Source organism: Takifugu rubripes, chromosome 12 (genome assembly GCF_901000725.2).
Source record: "Takifugu rubripes chromosome 12, fTakRub1.2, whole genome shotgun sequence".
NCBI classification, from domain to species: domain Eukaryota; kingdom Metazoa; phylum Chordata; class Actinopteri; order Tetraodontiformes; family Tetraodontidae; genus Takifugu; species Takifugu rubripes.
Genome location: NC_042296.1, coordinates 5,140,399 through 5,166,922, shown reverse-complemented (window position 1 = coordinate 5,166,922; position 26,524 = coordinate 5,140,399). Strand labels below are relative to the sequence as shown.

Sequence of the window (26,524 nt, the reverse complement as noted above, 5' to 3'; positions counted from 1 at the left end):
AAAAAACTAAACTCACCTTCTATTCATATATTTTATTTTAGATTTGCTTTGACGTGAATTAAGGGTGAGGAAATTAAAGAGGAAGAATGTGACTTCATTTGTAAATACTTTATGCTGCTGTGTGTTTAGGCTAAAGGCTTCGAGCTGACATATTTGGAGAAGGTTCCGGAGGTGAAGGACACGGTTCACAAGCAGTCCTTGCTGCATCACGTCTGCTCTGTGGTGGTTGAGAACTTCCCTCAGAGCTCAGACCTCTACTCTGAGATTGGGGCCATTACGCGGTCCGCAAAGGTGGGATATCCTGAAACGCGTCTTCAAATCCATCAAACGGTGGAACAAAGATAAGAGAGCAGTAAGATGCCTTCCTTTGATCTCTTCCTTCGCCATCAGGTGGATTTCGACCAGCTGCAGGAGAATCTGTGTCAGATGGAGCGGCGCTGCAAAGCCTCATGGGACCACCTGAAGGTCATCGCCAAGCACGAGATGAAGCCCCAGCTGAAGCAGAAGATGTCTGACTTCCTGAAAGACTGCGCCGAGAGGATCATCATCCTCAAAATCGTTCACCGCAGGATTATCAACAGGTGGGTGGCTGATTCGACAGTTGTCCCACCCTTCTAAACACTGTTCCAACACTTTCCATGTTCTCTGTGTTCTTCCAGGTTCCACTCGTTCCTGCTGTACCTCGGTCATCCGGCCTACAGCGTGAGGGACATCAGCGTCCACAGGTTCAGTAAAATCCTCAGCGAGTTTGCGCTGGAGTACCGGACCACGCGCGACCGTGTGCTGCAGCAGAAACAGAAACGAGCCGACCACCGAGAACGCAACAAGACCCGGGGAAAGATGATCGTGGATGTCAACGCTCCTGTGAGCCTCACACACTCATCAGCACAGAGACACACACACACACTTTAATCTACTCTCTCTATCAACTGCTGCTGTTTCCACCTCTGTTTCCTCTGAGCTCGTCTCTGACTTCAACTTTCTTTCCTTCGTAGTCTGATGATGAAGAGGACAGTGAGGTATCAACATGTGTGTTGCATGTGTGCGTGTGCATGACCCATTAGGTTTCTGGAATACACATTTTTCTTTTTAACATCTGAGCATCAGTGGACATGTGTATGTGTTGTGGTTTATGGGCACGTGCAATTTGAATATGGTGGGGACAAAATAAGATGTTAATTTATAAGATAATGATGACAATTTTTAAGCCAAGCACATAATTTCTGTATTATAAATAATAATCGTTTCTTAATGAAGAGAATCATTGAAAGTTGTTTCAACATTTAATATACAAAAATGTCATGTTACTTTCAAAGGATTTGAATAAAATCATTGTCCAATAATGTCACCGCTCTTTTAAGGATATTGTACCACAATAAATTTTGATATTTCAAGCTGGTATTTTTTAATTCTTTTGCACACACTGTTCTTTTTCACTCGTTTGTCTTTGTCTTTACAGTACGGTCGAAATGGCTGCAGGAGCAGCAGCGCCCCTGGTGGTGGGCAGGATGTAGGACAGCCTCAGGGTCTGGGTCACTCAGAAGATGCAGCAGAACATGAGAACATGAAGGCCGTGCTGAGGACTAGCCTCGGCGGCAGCGACAAGGAAGTCAGCGGAGTACCGGGGCTTCGGACACGGACGAGATCACGGCCGGGACGAGGAGGTGAAAACAATGACATAATGAAGGATTACAAACTACTTTAATTTTTCTCTCAGCTTCAAAAGTATAGCTTTTTTCAATGATTTTTATTGTTATTTAAGATAAATATTACAAAACAATGTAATTGGTACTAATCAAATATATGTAAATAGTTAAATATGCGATAATATAATTAATAAATTGATGATTGTTTGAGTATGCATGCATTAAATGTGCATTTAAAAATGTAATTATATCCATAAAATCTAGTTTAACATAAAAACAATTGTTGCTTTTATCTTTAGGTGTTGCCTTTTACTGTGATTAGTAGTTTTGTGTGATTTTGTGTTTGTTTGTTTGTTTATTTTTCTTTTTTGAACAATACTTTTTTGTGTTGTCCAGGGCGCACTCTGCAGCCACGGACGCCGGCCGTGGAGGATGCACAGATCTGTGGAGACGACGCTGCCGATGAGATCATGGAGCGGATAGTGAGGTCGGCCACTCAGGGTCCCGGAACCAGAGCCCAGCCCCGAGAGAGAAGGAGGTCAAGGGCCAACCGCAAGTCATGTACGGCTTGAATGAATACTTAAATCCTATGTTAACGTATACTCAAGACTGATATGATTCTTTATAGCTCTGATTAATTTGGATTTATTGTAGAACGAGAAATAAATATTTGGATTATTGAATGACATCAGGTGATGTGATGACTGAGCGCTTGTTTGCCTCTCTTTGCCCCATCTCTCTTGACAGTGAGGAGGACCCTGAAGAGCGGCCTGACCCCAGAGGAAGCTCTTGCTTTGGGACTCACCGATTGTCCCGACACCTAAGAGTGATCATGAACAAACCGTGTTGCCGTGGATACCCAGCTCCAGCTTCCAGCTGTCTGCCTTCAACCATGTTTTTTTAGCTGCTTTTGCCTGCTGTGTCTGAGTGATGAAGCTGCAACCTTGATAGTTTTTTAAGGCAACGAAACCCAACAGTGAACATGAGGAAAGACGATACATCGAAGGACTAATGTATTGTAACCTGTATTTGCTGATGCTGCACTAAGTTGAAACCATATTTTATTTATCTTAACATATGTTTGAGTCCAAAGGGATTTTTTTTTTGCTGGTGAGTTATTGTCATTCGATAAAACTGTGAATTTCAGCTGTAGGCAGCTGATCGTCTTTGGAGGATTTTAAAGTGACCATCGCTAAAATAGGAACTTCTGACGGCACAATGACTGTGGTTGTGTTGATTAGCAATTGGAAAAGGTGTCAGTGCCTGAATCGTCCTAAGTATTTATATGCAAAGCTTGAACATCTTGCACCTTACTCAATGTCACTAGTTTCTGAAACGAACAAGGTCAGAATTTAAAAAAATTGTTAACTCAGAGGAACTGTTTTTAAAGTGTAAAAAGAACAAAAGGATGATGACTTTTTTTTAAACAAAAGGAAAATTGTTTTGCAGGACATGCAGGTTAATACTGCATCAAATGTGCAGAAGCCCTTTTCACCCGTCCGGTACGAACTACCGTTGTGCTACAGCGTGCATGAGTTGTGCGGCTCACCTGATGTTTTATTTTTGTAATTTCTGTAGAAATGTGTAAAATAGTTTGCGCAAAGAGGGTGTTTGAGTTGTAATAAAATCTAAAAAAAACAACAAAAAGAACGCGACAGATGTATTGAACTGGTTTGTAGAACTCTCTTCACAATTCAGCAAAACCTGAGAAATATCTCTGTGGTTGAATATACTTTCACTTGAAATGCTGTGTATTCATATTCTGCAATAAACAAACATTGATTTAAAAGAGACGGAGGTGTCGTTCTTCTTTGCTTTACGTTTCAAGGCCCTGAACCGGAGGGTGTGTCCTGACCATGCAACCTTTGGATTGAAAAGGTGTCATAAAATGACCTGCGGTTCACTCACCACTGGCACCATTTCTTATTTTGTGTTGTACCATTTTGGGCTAAATCCATGTCCAAGACTATGACTCTGCTGTGGGGGGCTGGGTCGCCCCCCTGCTGGAGAGTCATGATTGTACTGGAGGAGAAAAAGCTGCAGGGGTACAAACACAAGCTGCTGTCTTTCGAGAAAGGAGAGCACAAATCAAAGGAAGTGTTGGAAGTCAACCCAAGGGGACAGGTAAGGTAAAAAAAATACATTCACATGAATGGGGTGTAGACTTGAGTATGTATTATTCAAATGAATCATTAGTATATTACAATCATAAATCTGCTATAGTTGTGACCTGCAAAGTATATAAAATATTCATATGTTGATTAAATCGACCAATGCCACTTTCATTTCGCTTTTTGCTGGGTTCAGTTACCATCTCTGTCCTCCAGCTCCCTGCCTTCAAACACGGCAGCAACATCCTGAACGAGTCTGTCGCAGCGTGTTTATATCTGGAGGTGGAGTATCGAACCGTGCGATAAGTTACTGACTCGTGTTTCTATTACGAAATGCTTAAAAAGGTATTATTCTCTGTCAGAGCCAGTTTAAAACCCAGGGTATCAAACTGATCCCTGACAACCCCACACAGCAAGCTCTGGTCTACCAGCGCATGATGGAAGGCCTCACCCTCACCGAGAAACTTAGTAAGTTAAACACACTATAACTGGACAAAAGTACTGAGCACAAACGTTAAAGCTGATGATGCATCTTAGATTCAGTCATTTACTACGACTGGTCGGTCCCTGAGGAGGAGAGACATGAATCTGCTGTGAAGAGGAACAGAGAAGCTCTGACCACTGAACTCAGACTCTGGGAAGGTTACCTGCAGAAGGTGCGAGCAGCGTGCGCCTACACACACACACACACACACACACACACACACACACACACACACACGTACTGTACACACAGTGTCATCTCCTGGATGTCTGCTGGCAGGTGGCTGCAGGCTCATACTTGGCAGGAAGCTTCTCGATGGCTGATGTGGTCATCTTTCCAAATGTTGCTTATGCTTTTCGCTTTGGGTAAGTGAAATGGAAGAGATGGAAGATTTATCCCAGAATAAAGGAATGACCTCCTTCCATCACAAGCCTGTTTTCTGTCTGCAGGCTTTCTGTTGGCCGATACCCCAAACTGGCCAAATATTACAGCCTGTTGAAGGACAGACCGAGCATAAAAGCCAGCAGGCCCCCACAGTGGATGGCCAGCTCACAGGGTTACGACATCTTAAAGGATCTTTGAAGCACATCCATCACGTTAACTTTGTAGTGTATGTAAATTAGGTTAATTATTTAGTTAATAAATATCTTGTAAAAAAAAACAACTGCGTTCTTGTATTGTTTTATCACCTTGCATTGCACAAATGTTTTCAATCATTTGATCACAACAGCAATAATATCAACAACAACAACAACAACAACAACAACAACAGGGATGGTAATAATAAAAGAAAGACTTGTAATACTTCATGTGGCCGGTAGGTGCCAGTAAATACTTTTATTGCCGCACGAGCTCACTGTTAACAATTCAAAGAGCAAGATATATTTCTTATCTGCGCTTGTCACACTTTCAAGAAGCCTGGAAGTGTGACATTTTGTGCCCGTCCGAATTGGAACCATGGCCCAGGACATGACTCTGCTGTGGGGCTCTGGCTCTCCTCCCTGCTGGAGGGTGATGATAGCCCTGGAGGAGAAGGGCTTCGCAGGCTACAACCAGAAACTTCTGTCGTTTGATAAAATGGAGCACAAATCTCAAGAAGTGCTTCACCTCAATCCCAGAGGACAGGTAGATGAATGTACCCGATAAAGGAATAACAAATCCCCTCACTAGTTAATCACATATTCTAATGAGCTACTTAATCTGCCAGTTTGTTTTTTAAAGGTTTTATAGTCACTGCAAGCGCAGTAAGAGAACCTTAGTGTTTAAAGTGTTGCGTTCAAGGATCATTTACCAAATGAAGGTACTTTATGAAAGAATATTAATTATACCTTTGGTTTTTATAGGATAATAATGGTAAACCATGCATTCTTAGCTGTAAAGCTGCCAGTTAATGTTACTCAAGTGTGTCAAGTCAGCAGGTGTCCATAATTGGCTCCCAGGGGCTTTATGGTGTTTCTGATTTACGTTTAGCATCGGTCCCTGGAGCTCACATCTCTCACTTGTTAAACTCCTGTTTTCTTCCAGCTTCCTACTTTCAAACATGGAGCTACCATAGTGAATGAATCCTACGCTGCCTGTTTTTACCTGGAGGTGAGCGAGCAGCAGTAGGATCATAAAACACTCATGACAAAATGAGGCACTGTGTACATTTTCCCCTGTTTTTCTTTAAACCAGACCCAGTTCAAGTCACAAGGAAACAAACTGGTCCCAGATGGCGTGGAAGAACAAGCGCTGATGTACCAGCGCATGTTTGAAGGGCTCACCTTCTACGACAAATTAAGTAAGATGGCTAAAATTTCGTGACCTTAAAAATGTTGCAACAATTAATCAGTTTCCTCTGAATATCCTTTAGCTGCCGTGATCTTCTATAACTGGTATGTGCCTGAAGAAGAGCGCCATGACTCTGCTCTGAAGAGAAATAAAGAAGCCCTGATTACTGAGCTCAACCTGTGGGAGGGTTACCTTGAGAAGGTAGCACATGCTTGTCAAGGATACATGTCAAATCTTGATGTACTTCACTGGTTCCATTGTTTTTCCTTTTAAGCTGGGCCCCAAATCTCATCTTGCAGGACCATACTTCACGCTGGCGGATGTGACCGTATTTCCAACCGTCGCCACTCTTTTCAGATTTGGGTGAGCAAGGGGGGAAACCATTAGGTTAGGTTCAGATGTGACGTGCGGTTTGTCAGCGCGTGTCGATCGTCTCTTCTGGTTCTGTAGGCTGTCTGCTGATCGCTACCCGAAACTTGGGGAGTATTACGCTCTGTTGAAAGACCGGCCAAGCATCAAAGCCAGCTGGCCACCTCACTGGCTGGAGAACCTGAAGGGACAAGATGATCTGAAGGACATCTGACAGCTTGTGGAGACGCCTCAATCCCACATGTTTGTTTGGCACCGATTGTTCTGTTTGCTCCAACTCCAGCTGTTGCTGAATATGACTCGGTGTTAATTTTTCCAACACTGGATCAAAATGGCCACTCTTACGTGATCAGCTTGTTCAGACTCTGCGTAGGCTGAGATGTGGAGGACATGGTCCTGTTTAGTTTTTGCAACATATTAGATGGCGCTAGATTGACATCTTTACCTTGTGCATTTGCTTCACAATAATAACACAATTCCTAAAAACAATAAAACCCGGATGTACCTGCTGATCCTGTATCAGACCTGTATTTCAGAGTGGGTGTTGTCAACATCATGACACAATAGTTTTGTAGTTTGGTGTAGTAGCACAAAGGTACGTGCAAGGGCCTGAGTAAGCATGATTTGACATATTTTCCAGGAGCATTTTCTACTCTGCTAACTGATATAGCCTCTATCTGCTAATCAAAGTTGGGCTCTTATAAAAGTAAATAATTTGTTTTGGATTATGTCCAGGTCACTTGACAGCTTCTTTGTGCAGTGTTGCAGATGTTTGAGCTGGCATTGACTTATTGGGATTAAACATGGAATTTGCCTGTTTGTTCAATTGGCTCAGGCTCAGGAGTTTATCATTAATTTGGAAGTGAATGCTTTACTGGCTGCATTCTTATCTTCCTCTCTACCATGAAAACCAACAAATTTCTCAACCCACAAATGGGGCTGGCATTGCACAGAAGATGGTGGACATGCTGGGTGACATGATTCACCTCCAAACAGAAGACCTCTGATAACATCTTTAGGTGTGCCAATCTGATCGGTTCATATTATCTTCAACAATATTCTCCCTATTCATTCAACCTTTATAGAACCAGAATGGTCCAGTGACAGCTGTGTTCATTGCCATGGCCTGTGCACACTGAACATGGACGTGCAGGCATAGCAGAGCAGCCAAAGGAGCAGAAAAACCTGTTGGATTGTAGTCGCTGTTGCTTTGTCAACAGAAAATGCGGATTCCATGCTTGTTGAGCAAAATCATCACCTCCCTTAGAGACGAGCCTCTGTGCGGTGATTATATTTTAACAAAATGAATGTTTTCCTGAGGGGGCAATCAAACTTCAGCAAAATACCACATGTGAGTCTTGTGAGTTTTGCAGCTCTTCAGAATGCAGCATTTGTGAGGCTGCGGGGAGGGGGGGGTCTCTCATTTATGACTTTGCTTCAATCTATTTGGGAATTCACCTGAAATGACCCCCCCCCCCCCCCCCCCCCCCCCAAACCACATGCAGGGCAGGTCATCTCTGATACCATCAACAGATATTTGAATGTTCTGGCTTCATTTGCGGTGAGGAGACCTGAGCGTTTGCAGAGGTGAGAGCGAAATCTGCTGAGTCACTCTGACTTTCACCGCCGGAATAGTGGGAGACAATTTAAGCTCAAGTCAGCCCCCGTTGTCATCATGGTTCCCACACATTTAAAGTGGAATGTTGGTGCTGCATTTGGCCAAAGAAATTGCAAAAATTGTTAGGCTCATGAGCAAACATCTGTTCCACCCCAGAACTGCGGATGGCATTTGAATACTTTTGCCTATTATGGCTATATTTAATTTATAGTAATTGCAGATTATTAATGCAGAGAAAGTGATGTCACTCTTAAATGGGAGTCAAGGGTTTACATATTTGGCTTGGGTGTGAATTACTTCAACTGTGTTGAGGGTCATAGATCCTTGGGTGATATCACCCAAGTGGGATGGGACTAACTTCCACCAATCGTGTAGCCAAAGGGCTGGAACTCCTTATATAAGCAGGAAGTAGTGACATTCCGGCTCCACTCTTCGGATCACTCCCCTCACTCGCAGCACCAGTCGCCGTCAGAGACCACCCATCTAGAAACATGGCCCAGAACATGACTCTGCTGTGGGGCTCCGGCTCGCCCCCCTGCTGGCGTGTGATGATCGCCCTGGAGGAGAAGGAGATAAAAGGCTACAAGCAGAAACTGCTCTCCTTTGAGAAAATGGAGCACAAGTCAAAGGAAGTCATGGAGATGAATCCCAGAGGGCAGGTACACACACACCCTCTCATGTCAACTTTATTTTGTGCACACAATTCCAGTCATTACAGTAATGTGAAACGTTTGTCTTAAGCTGCCTGCATTCAAATGGGGGGACAAAGTCCTGAATGAGTCCTACGCTGCCTGTTTGTTTCTGGAGGTGAGAGCTTCCCTTGCTAAAAAATTCATGTTGTCATGAAAGAGTTAACATTCGGGAGGGTCCCGCAGACCTCACAGAAGAAAAGAAACCCGAGCACAGTAGTTGCATTCATAATATCTGTGGGGTTTTTTTTTTCCTTTGTGCATCCAAAAACCAGAGCCAGTTCAAGTCAAATGGAACCAAGCTGACCCCCGACTGCCCCAACGAGCTGGCACTGATGTACCAGCGCATGTTCGAGGGCTTCGCCCTCACCCAGAAATCCGGTATGTCAACCAAACCTATGTCATAAAAAAACGCTCTAGCCACTTGTTGACATGTTGAGTTTCACTCTTGGCAACATCCTGCACCACTATGGGACGCCCGTCCTCCTCTCTGGAGACTGGGGGATGCACTGGTTCGCGCAGTCAAGCCATGGCAACATGTGTCAAGTATATGTGGTGCACCTCTCGCTGAGGATCACATGCTTTCATGTGGGGTGAAAGTCACAAGACGGGGCAGGATACTGGAGAGGGGGTGGAAAGAATAAAAACCTTTAAGTCCAAGGGGAAGGCAACCCAGTCCTATGACAGCTACGGACGGGGCCGGGTGTTCTGTCTTACTTTTCACACAGGATCCCAGTTTCCTTGTTTACCTGGCAGGAAAGAAAACCCGGCCTGGCTGTGGCACTTGGAGGGCTGGGTTGCCTTTTCCTGGTTTAGTCTGAAACAACCAGATCTCCATTCTGACTGCAGCATGTCAGGATGGAACACCACGGGGTCTGTAAATGAGCCACCTTCAATGTTTTCTCTGGTGTTGCATAACTTCCTCCCCGCAAAGGAAGTGAAATCAACTGGGGCCCATTCTGCACAGCATGTACAGCTTTTATTTCGCCATGAAACTGTCTCTTTGGGGCTTTTTCAGGGATCGTCATCTACTACAACTACCTGGTCCCGGAGGGGGAGAGACACGACTCGGCAGTGAAGAGAAACAGAGAGGCCCTGAGCGCTGAAGTTAAGCTGTGGGAGGGGTATCTGGAGAAGGTAAAGGCCTCACAAAAGCTCAACCTTTGAACAGACAATACAAAAGAAATGGGTCAATAAGTGACACATGATCTGGGTTAGGAGTCATGATGCACTGACAGACTATAAGGGGAACCTGATAGCCTAACTGTAGCAGCCAGTGTCTCATGAAGGTCTTGTTTTGAATCTGGCTCGCAGGTAAAAGGAGATTACCTGGCAGGAAGCTCTTTCACGATGGCTGATGTCTGCATTTTCCCCTCCATCAGCTACCTCTTCCATTTTGGGTATGTGGGTTCTTGAAATGAGTGCAGCCTTCCCTGCATTTTCCCATTTATAACTTTTAAATTTATTTATTTATTTATTTTTTGAATGAATCTGGCAGACTGAGCATGGAGCGTTACCCTAAACTGGCAGCTTACTACAACCGTCTGAAGAGCAGACCCAGCATCAAGGCCACCTGGCCTCAATCCTGGCTGGAGAACCCGCAAAGTTCTGATCTGCTGAAGGACATCTGAGCAGCTTAAACATTACATCTGTTTGATCATCCACAACCCCTCCATCCATTGCACTACTCTAGTTTCTAGTTTTTTATGTTGGCATAACTGTATGTCACAGATCGTGATGCAAACTGAAGGTCATTTGCTTGACTGTAAACAAACCCAATAAAATCTCACTTCAAATGTGGATTTTGTCTTTATTTGGCTGTTTGGTCCCACTTAGTCTATTTTGAAATGAATAGGTCGTCCAGACGTGAACATTTACTCACTCGCTTGCCACTTTGTCGACAAAGAAGTGGAGGAATCCTACAAAACGCATCCTAACATGATCTGATGAAGTACCGGTAAATCTAAAACCTCCTTCACCCCATTAGTCTCTTTGCTGTCATGTTGCCATGTCTCCACAGCGGTAAAGGCTGTTTCCTTGAGGCGAGACGAGATATCGTACCATGACATCTTAAAATAAATATATTTAAATGGGACGACGCGTCCCGTTGAGGGTCCAATTTGCATTGCAGGGTTAAAAAACAAAGGGATAATTAACAGATAATTCAATTAAATTGCATTCTTAAGCCTGTTGCACGTGACAGATGGGTAAGTGTTAGACTTTTCAGGTCAGGGTAAATAATTCAAACTGGTCTGCACTTTCTAAGATCAGCTGTCATTTTGAATCCAAATATTTAAGACTGGGATCTATTTTCCATTTCAGACTGGGATCTTTGACCTCTTTACGTAATTCCCTGTTTCCAAACTCGGCAGGGTCACTCTTGTTTACTTTGGTCCACAGTTCTAGCAAATGAATAAAACAAATTAATGCAGTTTAGCATTAAAAAATCATTCAGACTGCAGCCTCCACGTTTGTGTGCTAATCTGGAGTTAATCCATGGCTGTTTAAAAAAAAATTAAAACCCATTTTAGCTGCAGACTGATTAATGTGGACTTTAATTGTTGGTTGTGCTTTTAAAACATTGGTAGTTGAAAGGGTTATCTTGTAGGTGTTTTTATGCTCAACCAACCAGTAGAAAAGTCAATAATGGGAGGATCGTGCATAAAGGGAACCACAGTGGAGCCCGTCTCCCAGAACTTTGCCTGGCCTCGACAGACTGAACATCGCTGAAGAATGGAAGGATTTCTGATCTCGGTGGTGTTGCTTTCAATGTGCAGCTTCGGCTTCACTCAAGGTACTGACGTCTAAACACATATTTTGTGTGAGCACGTTTACGCACGCGTGGATCATTTTAATCATATAAATGTGTGTTTTTAGGGTGTAGAATGGATCTTCAGAACAATATGGACTTCCCCGGCTCAGACGTAGCACAGGTCTACGCGGCAGATGCTAAACACTGTCAGCAACTTTGCACCGATCATCCTTCCTGCATGTTCTTCGCCTTTATTCGGCCCGACTGGACCCAAGACAATAGGTAGAAAACAAGCAAAAGACTGAAACGGGGGAAGTTCTTAAACTTGAGGCTTTTATCTGCAGGCATTTCTACTGCTACTTTAAGGTTACGGCATCCGGAGAGCCCAAAATCCAGACTCCGATATTTGGTATAACCTCAGGATATTCTCTCAGATCCTGCACGCCAGAGCTGACAGGTAAAAAAAAGTCTTTTTTTTAAATTAAATTATCAGCAGTCACCCTCTCCTAAGTGTAACTTTGGCCGTCATTTATTTTTCAGAATTTCCAGTTTATCAGAATGTGGACTTTTTGGGAGCAGACTACAAAACACTGTTCACCACAAACTATGGGGACTGTCAGAGAGTCTGCACAGATGATCCTTTCTGTCAGTTCTTTACTTTTGTAAATGGGGAATTTACACCAGCCAATATCAGGTAAAACTGCAGATTTTTGTGCTTTTGGATAATTTACATTCTTCTTTTGGGAATAAAGTAGCCATTGCTTAGATGTTCTCCTAATAAAGGCCATACTTTTATAAACAAATATATGTCTGTGTAGATTCTCAATCATCCAGGTCATTGTATCCAAGGTAGTTTTCTCTGTCAACTGGACTGGGTTTCTTCTCTTGAAGACGTTTTGCCTTCTATCCAGAAGGCTTCTTCAGTTCTGAAATCGCTGGGGAGAGAGCTTGAAAATATATAGCCCCTGTGGACCATCTGCATGCTAATGATCTGGGTGGTCACCTGAGAGTCTCAAAACACACATTCACACCATTCCAGGAGACCCAGTGACTCACCACCATGTGATCCAGCAGACAAAGGGGAGCCACCTCAACAGAAACTAGGTGAACGACCCGACCAACGACCCTGCTAACGACTCTCAGGTGACCACCCAGATCATTAGCATGCAGATGGTCCACAGGGGCTATATATTTTCAAGCTCTCTCCCCAGCGATTTCAGAACTGAAGAAGCCTTCTGAATAGAAGGCGAAACATCTTCAAGAGAAGAAACCCAGTCCAGTTGACATAGAAAACTACCTTGGATAAACAAATATACTTTTTTATTTATTTATTCACAAATAGAACTTATCTACAGACCATATTTTGGTTGATTTGCTGTTTGGCTGGGATGGCCCTGTAGGGGGCAGCAGATCATTTCCAGTCTGCCCCTGTTGGTTATCAGTGGAAGTGCAGCCAAAGCGGACCGCAAGGATTCAGATGCGATGGCTCAACAGGGGCTAGAGACCTTTAATGAAATTATTTCCTCTCTCAGGTTTAAGTGCCACCTTAAATACAGTTGGACTGTGCCAAGGCCCCCCGTCATTGCAGCTGTGGCAAATGTCATGTCTGGATTCTCTAGGAGTATTCAAATGCTTCAGCCCAAATTTGCCGAAGGTGCACAGTCGCAGCATCTGAAAAAATAACTGTACTAGTTGCTGCATCGGCTTTGTTTCCATCATTGCGTCCTCTCTGTTTTGGATAGAGTGCGAAAGAAGCTTGGTTCCTCAAGTTGACATTGCAGGAAAAAACTTTGAGGAGGTGGCGGCTGTGTCTGACAAGCACTGTCAGGTGCTCTGCTCTGCTCACCCACGGTGTACTTACTTCTCTTTTACCAGGTAATGTGAGCCAGATTCAAGCAAATATTTGCTCTTCTTTTCCACCATCACTCACCAATTCTAGTCTATGTATTCATCCTGATATATATAATTTTATAATATATAATTTTTTTAATAGTAAAAGCTTCCGCTGTCATCTGAAGGAGAATCCACTTGAAATGGTGCTGAAGGCTCAAAATGGAGTAACATCTGGGATTCCAGCGCGCGGCTGCCAGCTCGATGACAGTATGTATCACTGAAGGGAAATGAATCCAACTGGGTTCATAAATCAATGAGATTTTGTCATGTAAAATGAACACAAGTGGTGACACTTCTCGGTTTTCACCACTTTTACATCACACCATGATCTACCTGATGGTTTTACGAGTGGTTACCACCTAACCGCATGTTACTGAAGTCAGTGGTATTATTACTGATGTAGTTCTCTCTGCTAACAGCCTGGGTTAGGACCCCTGTGGAAGGAGTGGATTTCTGGGGTGAGGACATTCAAAACAGGATGGTTGACAGTGCAGAAGCGTGTCAGAAAGCCTGCGATGAAGATGATAAATGCCAGTTCTACGCATACCTCACAGAACAATTCATCAATCGCGATTACAGGTAATGCATCCGTTGTGCAGCACCGTCAACAACAAACAAACCAAAAAATTATATTAAAATTCTGAAACTCTTTCTGAATGTGTGCTGCAGGCGCCGCTGCTACCTGAAGCGCACCATTACCATCCCTGCTCCTCCTAAAATAGTTAAACTCCAAAATGTCGTGTCGGGGTTCTCCCTCACGGCTGTCCCATGAGGCAAGGCGGTTTCGAACTCATTCCATACTGTAACATGACATTTGAACCACCAGAGGGCAGCATCGGATCAGTCTACTGCCTGACGAGAACGATGAAAATGATGTTACAAATGAAATTAAAATGACACTATACAAAGACGACTGGTTTTATTTATTTATTTAATTTGAATAGAAGGTGGATTGATTTACTATGATAATATGCCACCTATTCCAACCATTTTCTTTTATTAAACCACTAACGCATGGTAGGCGGGGAAACTCTTAACAGGCCATCTTGAGTGTATTAAGCATTAATTTTAATCCACAAAAGCTGCAGGGCGCGTGTCTCCCTCTTCTGGCAGTCAGAGAAAACAGCACCATAACTCAGACCAGGACTACACCAGTAACATCTGCTGGTTGCGGTAATATTCTGTGGTGTTTCAGAGCATTTTAAATGTTCATGTTGCCATTTTTCACCTCTTATGATCACTCGGGTTGTACTTTTCAAGCTCCCTGGACACCAGTGTGACCCATTATTGACCGGTAAGTGGGCTGTTGTGATGCGTTGTGAGAAATATTAAAAATGAATTAAATATCTGACAAAGAGAGAAAAACGCAAACCTGCGCTGGATTGTATGGATGGAACTATCAAGCACATGCTTTTGGGATAGATCCCGATTTAACATGAATGGATCCAGATGTTACTCTGAAGAGAAAAGTGGATGTTTTGGAAGCGCGACCCATTGCTGTTGCATGCTTAAGCTGCATAATATTTTTTTTCGCCTCCCATTTGCCAGAAAAAAATGTCCTCGGTCCTGATGATTAACACGCAAACATTAGGAAACAAACAAATCTGTCCCGTTGTTGTGGCGAAGCCAAAGTAAAATTTACGAGATTACGCCACAGACTGAGATGGAAAGTTGTCTAAATCCAAAAATTTAAGTCAAGCAAAAAAGAAATGAAAGAGATAAAAGATAGAAGAAGCGTATTCCACCTGCTGATTTCTCTCACTTTGACTTCCTCTTTGTTTTTGAGCCGCAGTGGGTCTTATCTCCCCCCCCCCCCCCCCCACACACACACACACTCTCCTCCTTCCTCTCTTCTCTGTCTCTGTCCTCCTTCGTGGGAATCCCAGAAGAGTGTGACTGGTTGTTCTTCCTGGAAGCTGCGGTGGTGACACTGTCTCCTTCACTCACAGGCTAGAACGGTGCCAGCCAGCCTGTGTGTGAGTGTGTGTGTGTGTGTGTGAGTGCGCTCCATCCAAACATCCCACCACCATCCACATCCATCCAACCACCAGCCAGCCTTGCACGAGAGCCACACCACCACCGTGGTTCGGTCCTGACGCCAGCCCAGAACACTCGCACACACACACCACACACCCACCCACACAAGTGTGTGCCGGCAACAGCCACAAAAGCAAAACAGTCAGCAAGACACGCACACACGGGTGGTGAGCACAGATGGGTAAGTGTTTTCTTTTCAGGTCAGGGTAAATAATTCAAACTGGTCTGCACTTTCTAAGATCAGCTGTCATTTTGAATCCAAATATTTAAGACTGGGATCTATTTTCCATTTCAGACTGGGATCTTTGACCTCTTTACGTAATTCCCTGTTTCCAAACTCGGCAGGGTCACTCTTGTTTACTTTGGTCCACAGTTCTAGCAAATGAATAAAACAAATTAATGCAGTTTAGCATTAGGAAACCATTCAGACTGCAGCCTCCACGTTTGTGTGCTAATCTGGAGTTAATCCATGGCTGTTTAAAAAAAAATTAAAACCCATTTTAGCTGCAGACTGATTAATGTGGACTTTGATTGTTGGTTGTGCTTTTAAAACATTGGTAGTTGAAAAGGTTATCTTGTAGGTGTTTTTATGCTCAACCAACCAGTAGAAAAGTCAATAATGGGAGGATCGTGCATAAAGGGAACCACAGTGGAGCCCGTCTCCCAGAACTTTGCCTGGCCTCGACAGACTGAACATCGCTGAAGAATGGAAGGATTTCTGATCTCGGTGGTGTTGCTTTCAATGTGCAGCTTCGGCTTCACTCAAGGTACTGACGCCTAAACACATATTTTGTGTGAGCACGTTTACGTACGCGTGGATCATTTTAATCATATAAATGTGTGTTTTTAGGGTGTAGAATGGATCTTCAGAACAATATGGACTTCCCCGGCTCAGACGTAGCACAGGTCTACGCGTCAGATGCTAAACACTGTCAGCAACTTTGCACTGATCATCCTTCCTGCATGTTCTTCACCTTTGTTCGGCCCGACTGGACCCGAGACAATAGGTAGAAAACAAGCAAAAGACTGAAACGGGGGAAGTTCTTAAACTTGAGGCTTTTATCTGCAGGCATTTCTACTGCTACTTTAAGGTTACGGCATCCGGAGAGCCCAAAATCCAGACTCCGATATTTGGTGCAACCTCAGGATATTCTCTCAGATCCTGCACGCCAGAGCTGACAGGTAAGAAAAAAGTCTTTTTTTAAATTAACTGTGTCAGCAGTCACCCTCTCCTAAGTGTAACTTTGGCCGTCATTTCTTTTTCAGAATTTCCAGTTTATCAGAATGTGGACTTTTTGGGAGCAGACTACAAAACACTGTTCACCGCAAACTATGGGGACTGTCAGAGAGTCTGCACAGATGATCCTTTCTGTCAGTTCTTTACTTTTGTAAATGGGGAATTTACACCAGCCAGTATCAGGTAAAACTGCAGATTTTTGTGCTTTTGGATAATTTACATTCTTCTTTTGGGAATAAAGTAGCCATTGCTTAGATGTTCTCCTAATAACGGCCATACTTTTATAAACAAATATATGTCTGTGTAGATTCTCAATCATCCAGGTCATTGTATCCAAGGTAGTTTTCTCTGTCAACTGGACTGGGTTTCTTCTCTTGAAGACGTTTTGCCTTCTATCCAGAAGGCTTCTTCAGTTCTGAAATCGCTGGGGAGAGAGCTTGAAAATATATAGCCCCTGTGGACCATCTGCATGCTAATGATCTGGGTGGTCACCTGAGAGTCTCAAAACAAACATTCACACCATTCCAGGAGACCCAGTGACTCACCACCATGTGATCCAGCAGACAAAGGGGAGCCACCTCAACAGAAACTAGGTGAACGACCTGACCAACGACCCTGCTAACGACTCTCAGGTGACCACCCAGATCATTAGCATGCAGATGGTCCACAGGGGCTATATATTTTCAAGCTCTCTCCCCAGCGATTTCAGAACTGAAGAAGCCTTCTAAATAGAAGGCGAAACGTCTTCAAGAGAAGAAACCCAGTCCAGTTGACATAGAAAACTACCGTGGATAAACAAATAAACAAATATACATTTTTAGTTATTTATTCAAAAATAGAACTTATCTACAGACCATATTTTGGTTGATTTGCTGTTTGGCTGGGATGGCCCTGTAGGGGGCAGCAGATCATTTCCAGTCTGCCCCTGTTGGTTATCAGTGGAAGTGCAGCCAAAGCTGACTGCAAGGATTCAGATGCGATGGCTCAACAGGGGCTAGAGACCTTTAATGAAATTATTTCCTCTCTCAGGTTTAAGTGCCACCTTAAATACAGTTGGACTGTGCCAAGGCCCCCCGTCATTGCAGCTCTGGCAAATGCCGTGTCTGGATTCTCTAGGAGTATTCAAATGCTTCAGCCCAAATTTGCCGAAGGTGCACAGTCGCAGCATTTGAAAAAATAACTGTACTAGTTGCTGCATCGGCTTTGTTTCCATCATTGCGTCCTCTCTGTTTGGATAGAGTGCGAAAGAAGCTTGTTTCCTCAAGTTGACAGTGCAGGAAAAAACTTTGAGGAGGTGGCGGCCGTGTCTGACAAGCACTGTCAGGTGCTCTGCTCTGCTCACCCACGGTGTACTTACTTCTCTTTTACCAGGTAATGTGAGCCAGATTCAAGCAAATATTTGCTCTTCTTTTCCACCATCACTCACCAATTCTAGTCTATCTATTCATCCTGATATATATAATTTTATAATATATAATTTTTTTTAACAGTGAAAGCTTCCGCTGTCATCTGAAGGAGAATCCACTTGAAATGGTGCTGAAGGCTCAAAATGGAGTAACATCTGGGATTCCAGCGCGCGGCTGTCAGCTCGATGACAGTATGTATCACTGAAGGGAAATGAATCCAACTGGGTTCATAAATCAATGAGATTTTGTCATGTAAAATGAACACAAGTGGTGACACTTCTCGGTTTTTCACCACTTTTACATCACACCATGATCTACCTGATGGTTTTACGAGTGGTTACCACCTAACCGCATGTTACTGAAGTCAGTGGTATTATTACTGATGTAGTTCTCTCTGCTAACAGCCTGGGTTAGGACCCCTGTGGAAGGAGTGGATTTCAGGGGTGAGGACATTCAATACAAGAAGGTTGACAGTGCAGAAGCGTGTCAGAAAGCCTGCGATGAAGATGATAAATGCCAGTTCTACACATACCTCACAGAACAATTCAACAAACGCGATTACAGGTAATGCATCCGTTGTGCAGCACCGTCAACAAACAAACCAAAAAATTCTATTAAAATTCTGAAACTCTTTGAATGTGTGCTGCAGGCGCCGCTGCTACCTGAAGCGCACCATTACCATCCCTGCTCCTCCTAAAATAGTTAAACTCCAAAATGTCGTGTCGGGGTTCTCCCTCACGGCTGTCCCATGAGGCAAGGCGGTTTCGAACTCATTCCATACTGTAACACGACATTTGAACCACCAGAGGGCAGCAGCGGATCAGTCTACTTCCTGACGAGAAGGATGAAAATGATGTTACAAATGAAATTAAAATGACACTATACAAAGACGACTGGTTTTATTTATTTAATTTGAATAGAAGGTGGATTGATTTACTATGATAATATGCCACCTATCCCAACCATTTTCTGTTATTAAACCACTAGCGCATGGTAGGCGGGGAAACTCTTAACAGGCCATCTTGAGTGTATTAAGCATTAATTTTAATCCACAAAAGCTGCAGGGCGCTTGTCTCCCTCTTCTGGCAGTCAGAGAAAACAGCACCATAACTCAGACCAGGACTACACCAGTAACATCTGCTGGTTGTGGTAGTATTCTGTGGTGTTTCAGAGCATTTTAAATGTTCATGTTGCCATTTTTCACCTCTTATGATCACTCAGGTTGTACTTTTCAAGCTCCCTGGACACCAGTGTGACCCATTATTGACCGGTAATTGGGCTGTTGTGATGCGTTGCGAGAAATATTAAAAATGAATTAAATATCTGACAAAGAGAGAAAAACGCAAATGTGCGCTGGATTGTATGGTTGGAACTATCAAGCACATGCTTTTGGGATAGATCCCGATTTAACATGAATGGATCCAGATGTTACTCTGAAGAGAAAAGTGGATGTTTTGGAAGCGCGACCCTGTTACGCTCGAGAGGACTGGCGGTCAAGTGTGGCGGAACCCCAAAGAAGGCAGACAGACACGGGAATTAAAAGTAAACTCAGATGGTTTTAATGAAGCAAAAAGACAGGAGGGAAGAACTAAATGAGGAGAGAGGCCGAGACAAACTATAGGGGGCGTGATGCGGCAGACGAACCAAGTCCGAGATCCAGGGGCGAGAGTCCGTGGGAGAGTCCGAGTGTCCAGAGGCCAGGAGAAATCCGTCCGAGGAAGGGGAAGAGGAAGAGGTCAGAGGAAGAGGGGCTAGGAAGGTTGCAGAGGAGCCGGGGGAGACGCTGGAGAAGGCTGGGAGTCGCTGGAAGACGCAGGGAGACACAGGGAGGCGCTGGGAGTCGCTGGAAGACGCAGGGAGACACAGAGAGGCGCTGGGGGTCGCTGGGGAGCCTGGAGAGATGCTGGGTCGACGGGAAGTGTTGCCAAAACAGTTAGATCAAGCACTGGCCTGAGTGCAGAGGGGCCTTTTATGGGTGCAGAGTCGTTTGGGCGGATTGGGTGCAGCTGCAGGAGAGGGCCCAGGTGGTGGTGGTTGAGCTGATTGCCCAGGAGGAGGTGGGGCCAGAGTAGGAGTCACAACAGACCCATTGTTGTTGCATGCTTAAGCTGCATAATTTTTTTTTTTCGCCTCCCATTTGCCAGAAAAAAATGTCCTCGGTCCTGATGATTAAGACGCAAACATTAGGAAACAAACAAATCTGTCCCATTGTTGTGGCGAAGCCAAAGTAAAATTTACGAGATTACGCCACAGACTGAGATGGAAAGTTGTCTAAATCCAAAAATTTAAGTCAAGCAAAAAAGAAATGAAAGAGATAAAAGATAGAAGAAGCGTATTCCACCTGCTGATTTCTCTGACTTTGACTTCCTCTTTGTTTTTGAGCCGCAGTGGGTCTTATCCCCCCCCCCCCCCCCCCCCCCCCCCCCCCCCACACACACACACACACACACACTCTCCTCCTTCCTCTCTTCTCTGTCTCTGTCCTCCTTCGTGGGAATCCCAGAAGAGTGTGACTGGTTGTTCTTCCTGGAAGCTGCGGTGGTGACACTGTCTCCTTCACTCACAGGCTAGAACGGTGCCAGCCAGCCTGTGTGTGAGTGTGTGTGTGTGTGTGTGTGTGTGTGAGTGCGCTCCATCCAAACATCCCACCACCATCCACATCCATCCAACCTTGCACGAGAGCCACACCACCACCGTGGTTCGGTCCTGACGCCAGCCCAGAACACTCGCACACACACACCACACACCCACCCACACAAGTGTGTGCCGGCAACAGCCACAAAAGCAAAACAGTCAGCAAGACACGCACACACGGGTGGTGAGCACAGATGGGTAAGTGTTTTCTTTTCAGGTCAGGGTAAATAATTCAAACTGGTCTGCACTTTCTAAGATCAGCTGTCATTTTGAATCCAAATATTTAAGACTGGGATCTATTTTCCATTTCAGACTGGGATCTTTGACCTCTTTACGTAATTCCCTGTTTCCAAACTCGGCAGGGTCACTCTTGTTTACTTTGGTCCACAGTTCTAGCAAATGAATAAAACAAATTAATGCAGTTTAGCATTAGGAAACCATTCAGACTGCAGCCTCCACGTTTGTGTGCTAATCTGGAGTTAATCCATGGCTGTTTAAAAAAAAATTAAAACCCATTTTAGCTGCAGACTGATTAATGTGGACTTTAATTGTTGGTTGTGCTTTTAAAACATTGGTAGTTGAAAGGGTTATCTTGTCGGGGTTTTTATGCTCAACCAACCAGTAGAAAAGTCAATAATGGGAGGATCGTGCATAAAGGGAACCACAGTGGAGCCCGTCTCCCAGAACTTTGCCTGGCCTCGACAGACTGAACATTAGTGATGGGACGATGATACCTCAAGGAGTGTATTGACACACTACACAAACTGTGTCGGCACTGTATTGATACGGTGTTGGTCACCCACTAGTGACCCCTGCAGTAGTTATAAAATGATTGCAAGTAAAGGAATTCCTTGTTTGCTAAACTGAGTTGGTATGTAAAATATAGCAAATTTGAGTTACAATTCAGAGTTACATTTTTTTTTGGAGTGTCTTTGCTCCAAGGCGATTTCTCCTCTTAAACAACAGCTCCCCAGCCTTAGAAAATACTCTTTCACACGGTGCAGATGACGATGGTGAGCAGAGAGTTTTAAGTGCAAGTTGATGCAGATGTGGATATGTTTTCTGGTGCTCTCACGAGTATCTGCCAATTCTCCATTGCCATGCCGAGCTCTATAATGCCTCAGCATTGATGAAGTGCTCTTATTGATGTAAGATAGCTCTGTGGAGCAGAGCCGACACTTCACCTACAATAACATAAAAAGTTACAAACAATTCAAACCTCTTACTAGAACAGAGTAAAAACTAAGGTGGCGCATTGCATTCACTTGTTAAAAAAATAGACACCCTATAAAATGAATAAAGCAACTGTAAGGCTCTTTAACTGACTATCATATGTATCACAGGTCATTCACTTGATAAACTGATAAAGTGAGTGCAATGCGCCACCGTTAAAAATTGTATACAACAGTAAACAATGCTCAAAGGAGAAAAAGATTTCCCTTGTTTGGAGTCACAAGATCAAAATTATTCCACACTGGGGAAAACTTCTTAGAACGATCCATAATTGCGCAACTGCAAAACTCCATCCAACAAACCCGCGACATGTCGATCCAGTTTGTTTCCTTATAAACACACTTTGACGCGACACACTCAAACGATACAAGTCCTGTATCGGTCACGTGATTCTTTGTTAAAGCGATACACGCACCGATACGGGGTTTCACTCCTGAGCTCTCGGCAGTGTTGACGCACCAGTGTCGCTCGTCCCATCACTACTGAACATCGCTGAAGAATGGAAGGATTTCTGATCTCGGTGGTGTTGCTTTCAATGTGCAGCTTCGGCTTCACTCAAGGTACTGACGCCTAAACACATATTTTGTGTGAGCACGTTTACGTACGCGTGGATCATTTTAATCATATAAATGTGTGTTTTCAGGGTGTAGAATGGCTCTTCAGAACAATATGGACTTCCCCGGCTCAGACGTAGCACGGGTCTACGCGTCAGATGCTAAACACTGTCAGCAACTTTGCACCGATCATCCTTCCTGCATGTTCTTCACCTTTGTTCGGCCCGACTGGACCCGAGACAATAGGTAGAAAACAAGCAAAAGACTGAAACGGGGGAAGTTCTTAACTTGAGGCTTTTATCTGCAGGCATTTCTACTGCTACTTTAAGGTTACGGCATCCGGAGAGCCCAAAATCCAGACTCCGATATTTGGTGCAACCTCAGGATATTCTCTCAGATCCTGCACGCCAAAGCTGACAGGTAAGAAAAAAGTCTTATTTTAAATTAACTGTGTCAGCAGTCACCCTCTCCTAAGTGTAACTTTGGCCGTCATTTCTTTTTCAGAATTTCCGGTTTATCAGAATGTGGACTTTTTGGGAGCAGACTACAAAACACTGTTCACCACAAACTATGGGGACTGTCAGAGTGTCTGCACAGATGATCCTTTCTGTCAGTTCTTTACTTTTGTAAATGGGGAATATAGACAAGAAAATATCAGGTAAAACTGCAGATTTTTGTGCTTTTGGATAATTTACATTCTTCTTTTGGGAATAAAGTAGCCATTGCTTAGATGTTCTCCTAATAACGGCCATACTTTTATAAACAAATATATGTCTGTGTAGATTCTCAATCATCCAGGTCATTGTATCCAAGGTAGTTTTCTATGTCAACTGGACTGGGTTCCTTCTCTTGAAGACGTTTTGCCTTCTATCCAGAAGGCTTCTTCAGTTCTGAAATTGCTGGGGAGAGAGCTTGAAAATATATAGCCCCTGTGGACCATCTGCATGCTAATGATCTGGGTGGTCACCTGAGAGTCTCAAAACAAACATTCACACCATTCCAGGAGACCCAGTGACTCACCACCATGTGATCCAGCAGACAAAGGGGAGCCACCTCAACAGAAACTAGGTGAACGACCCGACCAACGACCCTGCTAACGACTCTCAGGTGACCACCCAGATCATTAGCATGCAGATGGTCCACAGGGGCTATATATTTTCAATGGCTCAACAGGGGCTAGAGACCTTTAATGAAATTATTTCCTCTCTCAGGTTTAAGTGCCACCTTAAATACAGTTGGACTGTGCCAAGGCCCCCCGTCATTGCAGCTCTGGCAAATGTCGTGTCTGGATTCTCTAGGAGTATTCAAATGCTTCAGCCCAAATTTGCCGAAGGTGCACAGTCGCAGCATCTGAAAAAATAACTGTACTAGTTGCTGCATCGGCTTTGTTTCCATCATTGCGTCCTCTCTGTTTTGGATAGAGTGCGAAAGAAGCTTGTTTCCTCAAGTTGACATTGCAGGAAAAAACTTTGAGGAGGTGGCGGCCGTGTCTGACAAGCACTGTCAGGTGCTCTGCTCTGCTCACCCACGGTGTACTTACTTCTCTTTTACCAGGTAATGTGAGCCAGATTCAAGCAAATATTTGCTCTTCTTTTCCACCATCACTCACCAATTCTAGTCTATCTATTCATCCTGATATATATAATTTTATAATATATAATTTTTTTTTAACAGTGAAAGCTTCCGCTGTCATCTGAAGGAGAATCCACTTGAAATGGTGCTGAAGGCTCAAAATGGAGTAACATCTGGGATTCCAGCGCGCGGCTGTCAGCTCGATGACAGTATGTATCACTGAAGGGAAATGAATCCAACTGGGTTCATAAATCAATGAGATTTTGTCATGTAAAATGAACACAAGTGGTGACACTTCTCGGTTTTCACCACTTTTACATCACACCATGATCTACCTGATGGTTTTACGAGTGGTTACCACCTAACCGCATGTTACTGAAGTCAGTGGTATTATTACTGATGTAGTTCTCTCTGCTAACAGCCTGGGTTAGGACCCCTGTGGAAGGAGTGGATTTCAGGGGTGAGGACATTCAAAACAGGATGGTTGACAGTGCAGAAGCGTGTCAGAAAGCCTGTGATGAAGATGATAAATGCCAGTTCTACACATACCTCACAGAACAATTCATCAATCGCGATTACAGGTAATGCATCCGTTGTGCAGCACCGTCAACAACAAACAAACCAAAAAATTCTATTAAAATTCTGAAACTCTTTTGAATGTGTGCTGCAGGCGCCGCTGCTTCCTGAAGCGCACCATTACCATCCCTGCTCCTCCTAAAATAGTTAAACTCCAAAATGTCGTGTCGGGGTTCTCCCTCACGGCTGTCCCATGAGGCAAGGCGGTTTCGAACTCATTCCATACTGTAACATGACATTTGAACCACCAGAGGGCAGCATCGGATCAGTCTACTGCCTGACGAGAACGATGAAAATGATGTTACAAATGAAATTAAAATGACACTATACAAAGACGACTGGTTTTATTTATTTATTTAATTTGAATAGAAGGTGGATTGATTTACTATGATAATATGCCACCTATCCCAACCATTTTCTGTTATTAAACCACTAACGCATGGTAGGCGGGGAAACTCTTAACAGGCCATCTTGAGTGTATTAAGGATTAATTTTAATCCACAAAAGCTGCAGGGCATTTTAAATGTTCATGTTGCCATTTTTCACCTCTTATGATCACTCGGGTTGTACTTTTCAAGCTCCCTGGACACCAGTGTGACCCAGTATTGACCGGTAAGTGGGCTGTTGTGATGCGTTGCGAGAAATATTAAAAATGAATTAAATATCTGACAAAGAGAGAAAAACGCAAATGTGCGCTGGATTGTATGGATGGAACTATCAAGCACATGCTTTTGGGATAGATCCCGATTTAACATGAATGGATCCAGATGTTACTCTGAAGAGAAAAGTGGATGTTTTGGAAGCGCGACCCATTGTTGTTGCATGCTTAAGCTGCATAATATTTTTTTTTCGCCTCCCATTTGCCAGAAAAAAATGTCCTCGGTCCTGATGATTAACACGCAAACATTAGGAAACAAACAAATCTGTCCCATTGTTGTGGCGAAGCCAAAGTAAAATTTACGAGATTACGCCACAGACTGAGATGGAAAGTTGTCTAAATCCAAAAATTTAAGTCAAGCAAAAAAGAAATGAAAGAGATAAAAGATAGAAGAAGCGTATTCCACCTGCTGATTTCTCTCACTTTGACTTCCTCTTTGTTTTTGAGCCGCAGAGTGGGTCTTATCCCCCCCCCCCCACACACACACACACACTCTCCTCCTTCCTCTCTTCTCTGTCTCTGTCCTCCTTCGTGGGAATCCCAGAAGAGTGTGACTGGTTGTTCTTCCTGGAAGCTGCGGTGGTGACACTGTCTCCTTCACTCACAGGCTAGAACGGTGCCAGCCAGCCTGTGTGTGAGTGTGTGTGTGTGAGTGCGCTCCATCCAAACATCCCACCACCGTCCACATCCATCCAACCTTGCACGAGAGCCTCACCACCACCGTGGTTCGGTCCTGACGCCAGCCCAGAACACTCGCACACACACACCACACACCCACCCACACAAGTGTGTGCCGGCAACAGCCACAAAAGCAAAACAGTCAGCAAGACATGCACACACGGGTGGTGAGCACAGATGGGTAAGTGTTTTTTTTTTCAGGTCAGGGTAAATAATTCAAACTGGTCTGCACTTTCTAAGATCAGCTGTCATTTTGAATCCAAATATTTAAGACTGGGATCTATTTTCCATTTCAGACTGGGATCTTTGACCTCTTTACGTAATTCCCTGTTTCCAAACTCGGCAGGGTCACTCTTGTTTACTTTGGTCCACAGTTCTAGCAAATGAATAAAACAAATTAATGCAGTTTAGCATTAGGAAACCATTCAGACTGCAGCCTCCACGTTTGTGTGCTAATCTGGAGTTAATCCATGGCTGTTTAAAAAAAAATTAAAACCCATTTTAGCTGCAGACTGATTAATGTGGACTTTGATTGTTGGTTGTGCTTTTAAAACATTGGTAGTTGAAAAGGTTATCTTGTCGGGGTTTTTATGCTCAACCAACCAGT

The 26,524-nt window shown here is 43.9% G+C and overlaps 7 protein-coding genes across 13 annotated transcripts in view; all 7 read left to right on the top strand.

The window, feature by feature from the left end:
* fhod3a (formin homology 2 domain containing 3a) overlaps positions 1-3,439 on the top strand; it is a 30,549-nt gene extending 27,110 nt beyond the window's left edge. For 4 of the 5 annotated variants that reach the window (XM_029845434.1, XM_029845433.1, XM_029845432.1 and 1 more), the window contains 7 exons: positions 130-291; positions 391-581; positions 660-864; positions 996-1,019; positions 1,460-1,664; positions 2,043-2,207; positions 2,394-3,439. In XM_029845434.1, the coding sequence (XP_029701294.1) occupies positions 130-291; positions 391-581; positions 660-864; positions 996-1,019; positions 1,460-1,664; positions 2,043-2,207; positions 2,394-2,470 (1,029 nt within the window). In that variant the 3' untranslated portion in view covers positions 2,471-3,439. The remainder of the gene's footprint in view (positions 1-129; positions 292-390; positions 582-659; positions 865-995; positions 1,020-1,459; positions 1,665-2,042; positions 2,208-2,393) is intronic. The other variant, XM_029845430.1, reaches the window with a different exon arrangement.
* A 98-nt stretch (positions 3,440-3,537) lies between these two features.
* On the top strand, positions 3,538-4,848 carry gstr (glutathione S-transferase rho). Of its 3 annotated transcripts, none has more exons than XM_029845427.1 (6): positions 3,538-3,770; positions 3,974-4,039; positions 4,126-4,225; positions 4,295-4,413; positions 4,521-4,606; positions 4,691-4,848. In XM_029845427.1, the coding sequence occupies exons 1-6, from the start codon at positions 3,603-3,605 to the stop codon at positions 4,821-4,823; spliced, it is 672 nt and encodes a 223-aa protein (XP_029701287.1). In that variant the 5' UTR covers positions 3,538-3,602; the 3' UTR covers positions 4,824-4,848. The 3 variants fall into 3 exon arrangements, with proteins under 3 accessions (XP_029701287.1, XP_003969015.1, XP_029701288.1); XM_003968966.2 differs by having other exon boundaries at positions 4,120-4,225; XM_029845428.1 differs by lacking the exon at positions 3,974-4,039 and having other exon boundaries at positions 4,120-4,225.
* A 258-nt stretch (positions 4,849-5,106) lies between these two features.
* LOC101065590 (glutathione S-transferase A-like) lies at positions 5,107-7,206 on the top strand. The gene is made up of 6 exons (XM_003968967.3): positions 5,107-5,366; positions 5,766-5,831; positions 5,916-6,021; positions 6,094-6,212; positions 6,286-6,374; positions 6,462-7,206. The coding sequence occupies exons 1-6, from the start codon at positions 5,199-5,201 to the stop codon at positions 6,592-6,594; spliced, it is 681 nt and encodes a 226-aa protein (XP_003969016.1). The 5' UTR covers positions 5,107-5,198; the 3' UTR covers positions 6,595-7,206.
* A 1,202-nt stretch (positions 7,207-8,408) lies between these two features.
* Positions 8,409-10,487, top strand: LOC101065820 (glutathione S-transferase A-like). The gene is made up of 6 exons (XM_003968968.3): positions 8,409-8,657; positions 8,740-8,805; positions 8,963-9,068; positions 9,706-9,824; positions 10,002-10,087; positions 10,186-10,487. The coding sequence occupies exons 1-6, from the start codon at positions 8,490-8,492 to the stop codon at positions 10,316-10,318; spliced, it is 678 nt and encodes a 225-aa protein (XP_003969017.1). The 5' UTR covers positions 8,409-8,489; the 3' UTR covers positions 10,319-10,487.
* Positions 10,488-11,320: 833 nt separating this feature from the next.
* LOC105417160 (coagulation factor XI-like) lies at positions 11,321-14,243 on the top strand. The gene is made up of 9 exons (XM_029845026.1): positions 11,321-11,481; positions 11,565-11,721; positions 11,784-11,896; positions 11,980-12,133; positions 12,972-13,093; positions 13,182-13,314; positions 13,433-13,539; positions 13,752-13,911; positions 14,002-14,243. The coding sequence occupies exons 1-9, from the start codon at positions 11,421-11,423 to the stop codon at positions 14,102-14,104; spliced, it is 1,110 nt and encodes a 369-aa protein (XP_029700886.1). The 5' UTR covers positions 11,321-11,420; the 3' UTR covers positions 14,105-14,243.
* A 1,732-nt stretch (positions 14,244-15,975) lies between these two features.
* Positions 15,976-18,905, top strand: LOC115251813 (coagulation factor XI-like). The gene is made up of 9 exons (XM_029845448.1): positions 15,976-16,136; positions 16,220-16,376; positions 16,439-16,551; positions 16,636-16,789; positions 17,636-17,757; positions 17,845-17,977; positions 18,097-18,203; positions 18,417-18,576; positions 18,662-18,905. Exons 1-9 carry the CDS (start codon positions 16,076-16,078, stop codon positions 18,762-18,764), a joined length of 1,110 nt encoding a protein of 369 aa, XP_029701308.1. The 5' UTR covers positions 15,976-16,075; the 3' UTR covers positions 18,765-18,905.
* Positions 18,906-21,289: 2,384 nt separating this feature from the next.
* LOC101079451 (coagulation factor XI-like) lies at positions 21,290-24,917 on the top strand. The gene is made up of 10 exons (XM_029845447.1): positions 21,290-21,358; positions 22,368-22,439; positions 22,523-22,679; positions 22,741-22,853; positions 22,938-23,091; positions 23,645-23,766; positions 23,855-23,987; positions 24,108-24,214; positions 24,427-24,586; positions 24,676-24,917. Exons 2-10 carry the CDS (start codon positions 22,379-22,381, stop codon positions 24,776-24,778), a joined length of 1,110 nt encoding a protein of 369 aa, XP_029701307.1. The 5' UTR covers positions 21,290-21,358; positions 22,368-22,378; the 3' UTR covers positions 24,779-24,917.
* The last annotated feature ends 1,607 nt before the right edge of the window (positions 24,918-26,524 follow it).

What these genes read in the sequence shown, in the direction of transcription:
- gstr (XM_003968966.2), top strand. Translation starts at nt 3,603, where the DNA reads ATGTCCAAGACTATGACTCTGCTGTGGGGGGCTGGGTCGCCCCCCTGC. An exon ending in AAGTCAACCCAAGGGGACAG is followed by an intron (nt 3,771 to 3,973) that starts GTAAGGTAAAAA and finishes TCTGTCCTCCAG; the next exon opens with CTCCCTGCCTTCAAACACGG. An exon ending in GGGAAGGTTACCTGCAGAAG is followed by an intron (nt 4,414 to 4,520) that starts GTGCGAGCAGCG and finishes GTCTGCTGGCAG; the next exon opens with GTGGCTGCAGGCTCATACTT.
- LOC101065590 (XM_003968967.3), top strand. Translation starts at nt 5,199, where the DNA reads ATGGCCCAGGACATGACTCTGCTGTGGGGCTCTGGCTCTCCTCCCTGC. An exon ending in CTGCCTGTTTTTACCTGGAG is followed by an intron (nt 5,832 to 5,915) that starts GTGAGCGAGCAG and finishes TCTTTAAACCAG; the next exon opens with ACCCAGTTCAAGTCACAAGG. An exon ending in GGGAGGGTTACCTTGAGAAG is followed by an intron (nt 6,213 to 6,285) that starts GTAGCACATGCT and finishes TTTCCTTTTAAG; the next exon opens with CTGGGCCCCAAATCTCATCT.
- LOC101065820 (XM_003968968.3), top strand. Translation starts at nt 8,490, where the DNA reads ATGGCCCAGAACATGACTCTGCTGTGGGGCTCCGGCTCGCCCCCCTGC. An exon ending in AGATGAATCCCAGAGGGCAG is followed by an intron (nt 8,658 to 8,739) that starts GTACACACACAC and finishes GTTTGTCTTAAG; the next exon opens with CTGCCTGCATTCAAATGGGG. An exon ending in CTGCCTGTTTGTTTCTGGAG is followed by an intron (nt 8,806 to 8,962) that starts GTGAGAGCTTCC and finishes TCCAAAAACCAG; the next exon opens with AGCCAGTTCAAGTCAAATGG.
- LOC105417160 (XM_029845026.1), top strand. Translation starts at nt 11,421, where the DNA reads ATGGAAGGATTTCTGATCTCGGTGGTGTTGCTTTCAATGTGCAGCTTC. An exon ending in CGGCTGCCAGCTCGATGACA is followed by an intron (nt 13,540 to 13,751) that starts GTATGTATCACT and finishes CTCTGCTAACAG; the next exon opens with CCTGGGTTAGGACCCCTGTG. An exon ending in TTCATCAATCGCGATTACAG is followed by an intron (nt 13,912 to 14,001) that starts GTAATGCATCCG and finishes TGTGTGCTGCAG; the next exon opens with GCGCCGCTGCTACCTGAAGC.
- LOC115251813 (XM_029845448.1), top strand. Translation starts at nt 16,076, where the DNA reads ATGGAAGGATTTCTGATCTCGGTGGTGTTGCTTTCAATGTGCAGCTTC. An exon ending in GACTGGACCCGAGACAATAG is followed by an intron (nt 16,377 to 16,438) that starts GTAGAAAACAAG and finishes TTTTATCTGCAG; the next exon opens with GCATTTCTACTGCTACTTTA. An exon ending in TTTACACCAGCCAGTATCAG is followed by an intron (nt 16,790 to 17,635) that starts GTAAAACTGCAG and finishes TTCCTCTCTCAG; the next exon opens with GTTTAAGTGCCACCTTAAAT.
- LOC101079451 (XM_029845447.1), top strand. Translation starts at nt 22,379, where the DNA reads ATGGAAGGATTTCTGATCTCGGTGGTGTTGCTTTCAATGTGCAGCTTC. An exon ending in TCAGCCCAAATTTGCCGAAG is followed by an intron (nt 23,767 to 23,854) that starts GTGCACAGTCGC and finishes TGTTTTGGATAG; the next exon opens with AGTGCGAAAGAAGCTTGTTT. An exon ending in TTCATCAATCGCGATTACAG is followed by an intron (nt 24,587 to 24,675) that starts GTAATGCATCCG and finishes TGTGTGCTGCAG; the next exon opens with GCGCCGCTGCTTCCTGAAGC.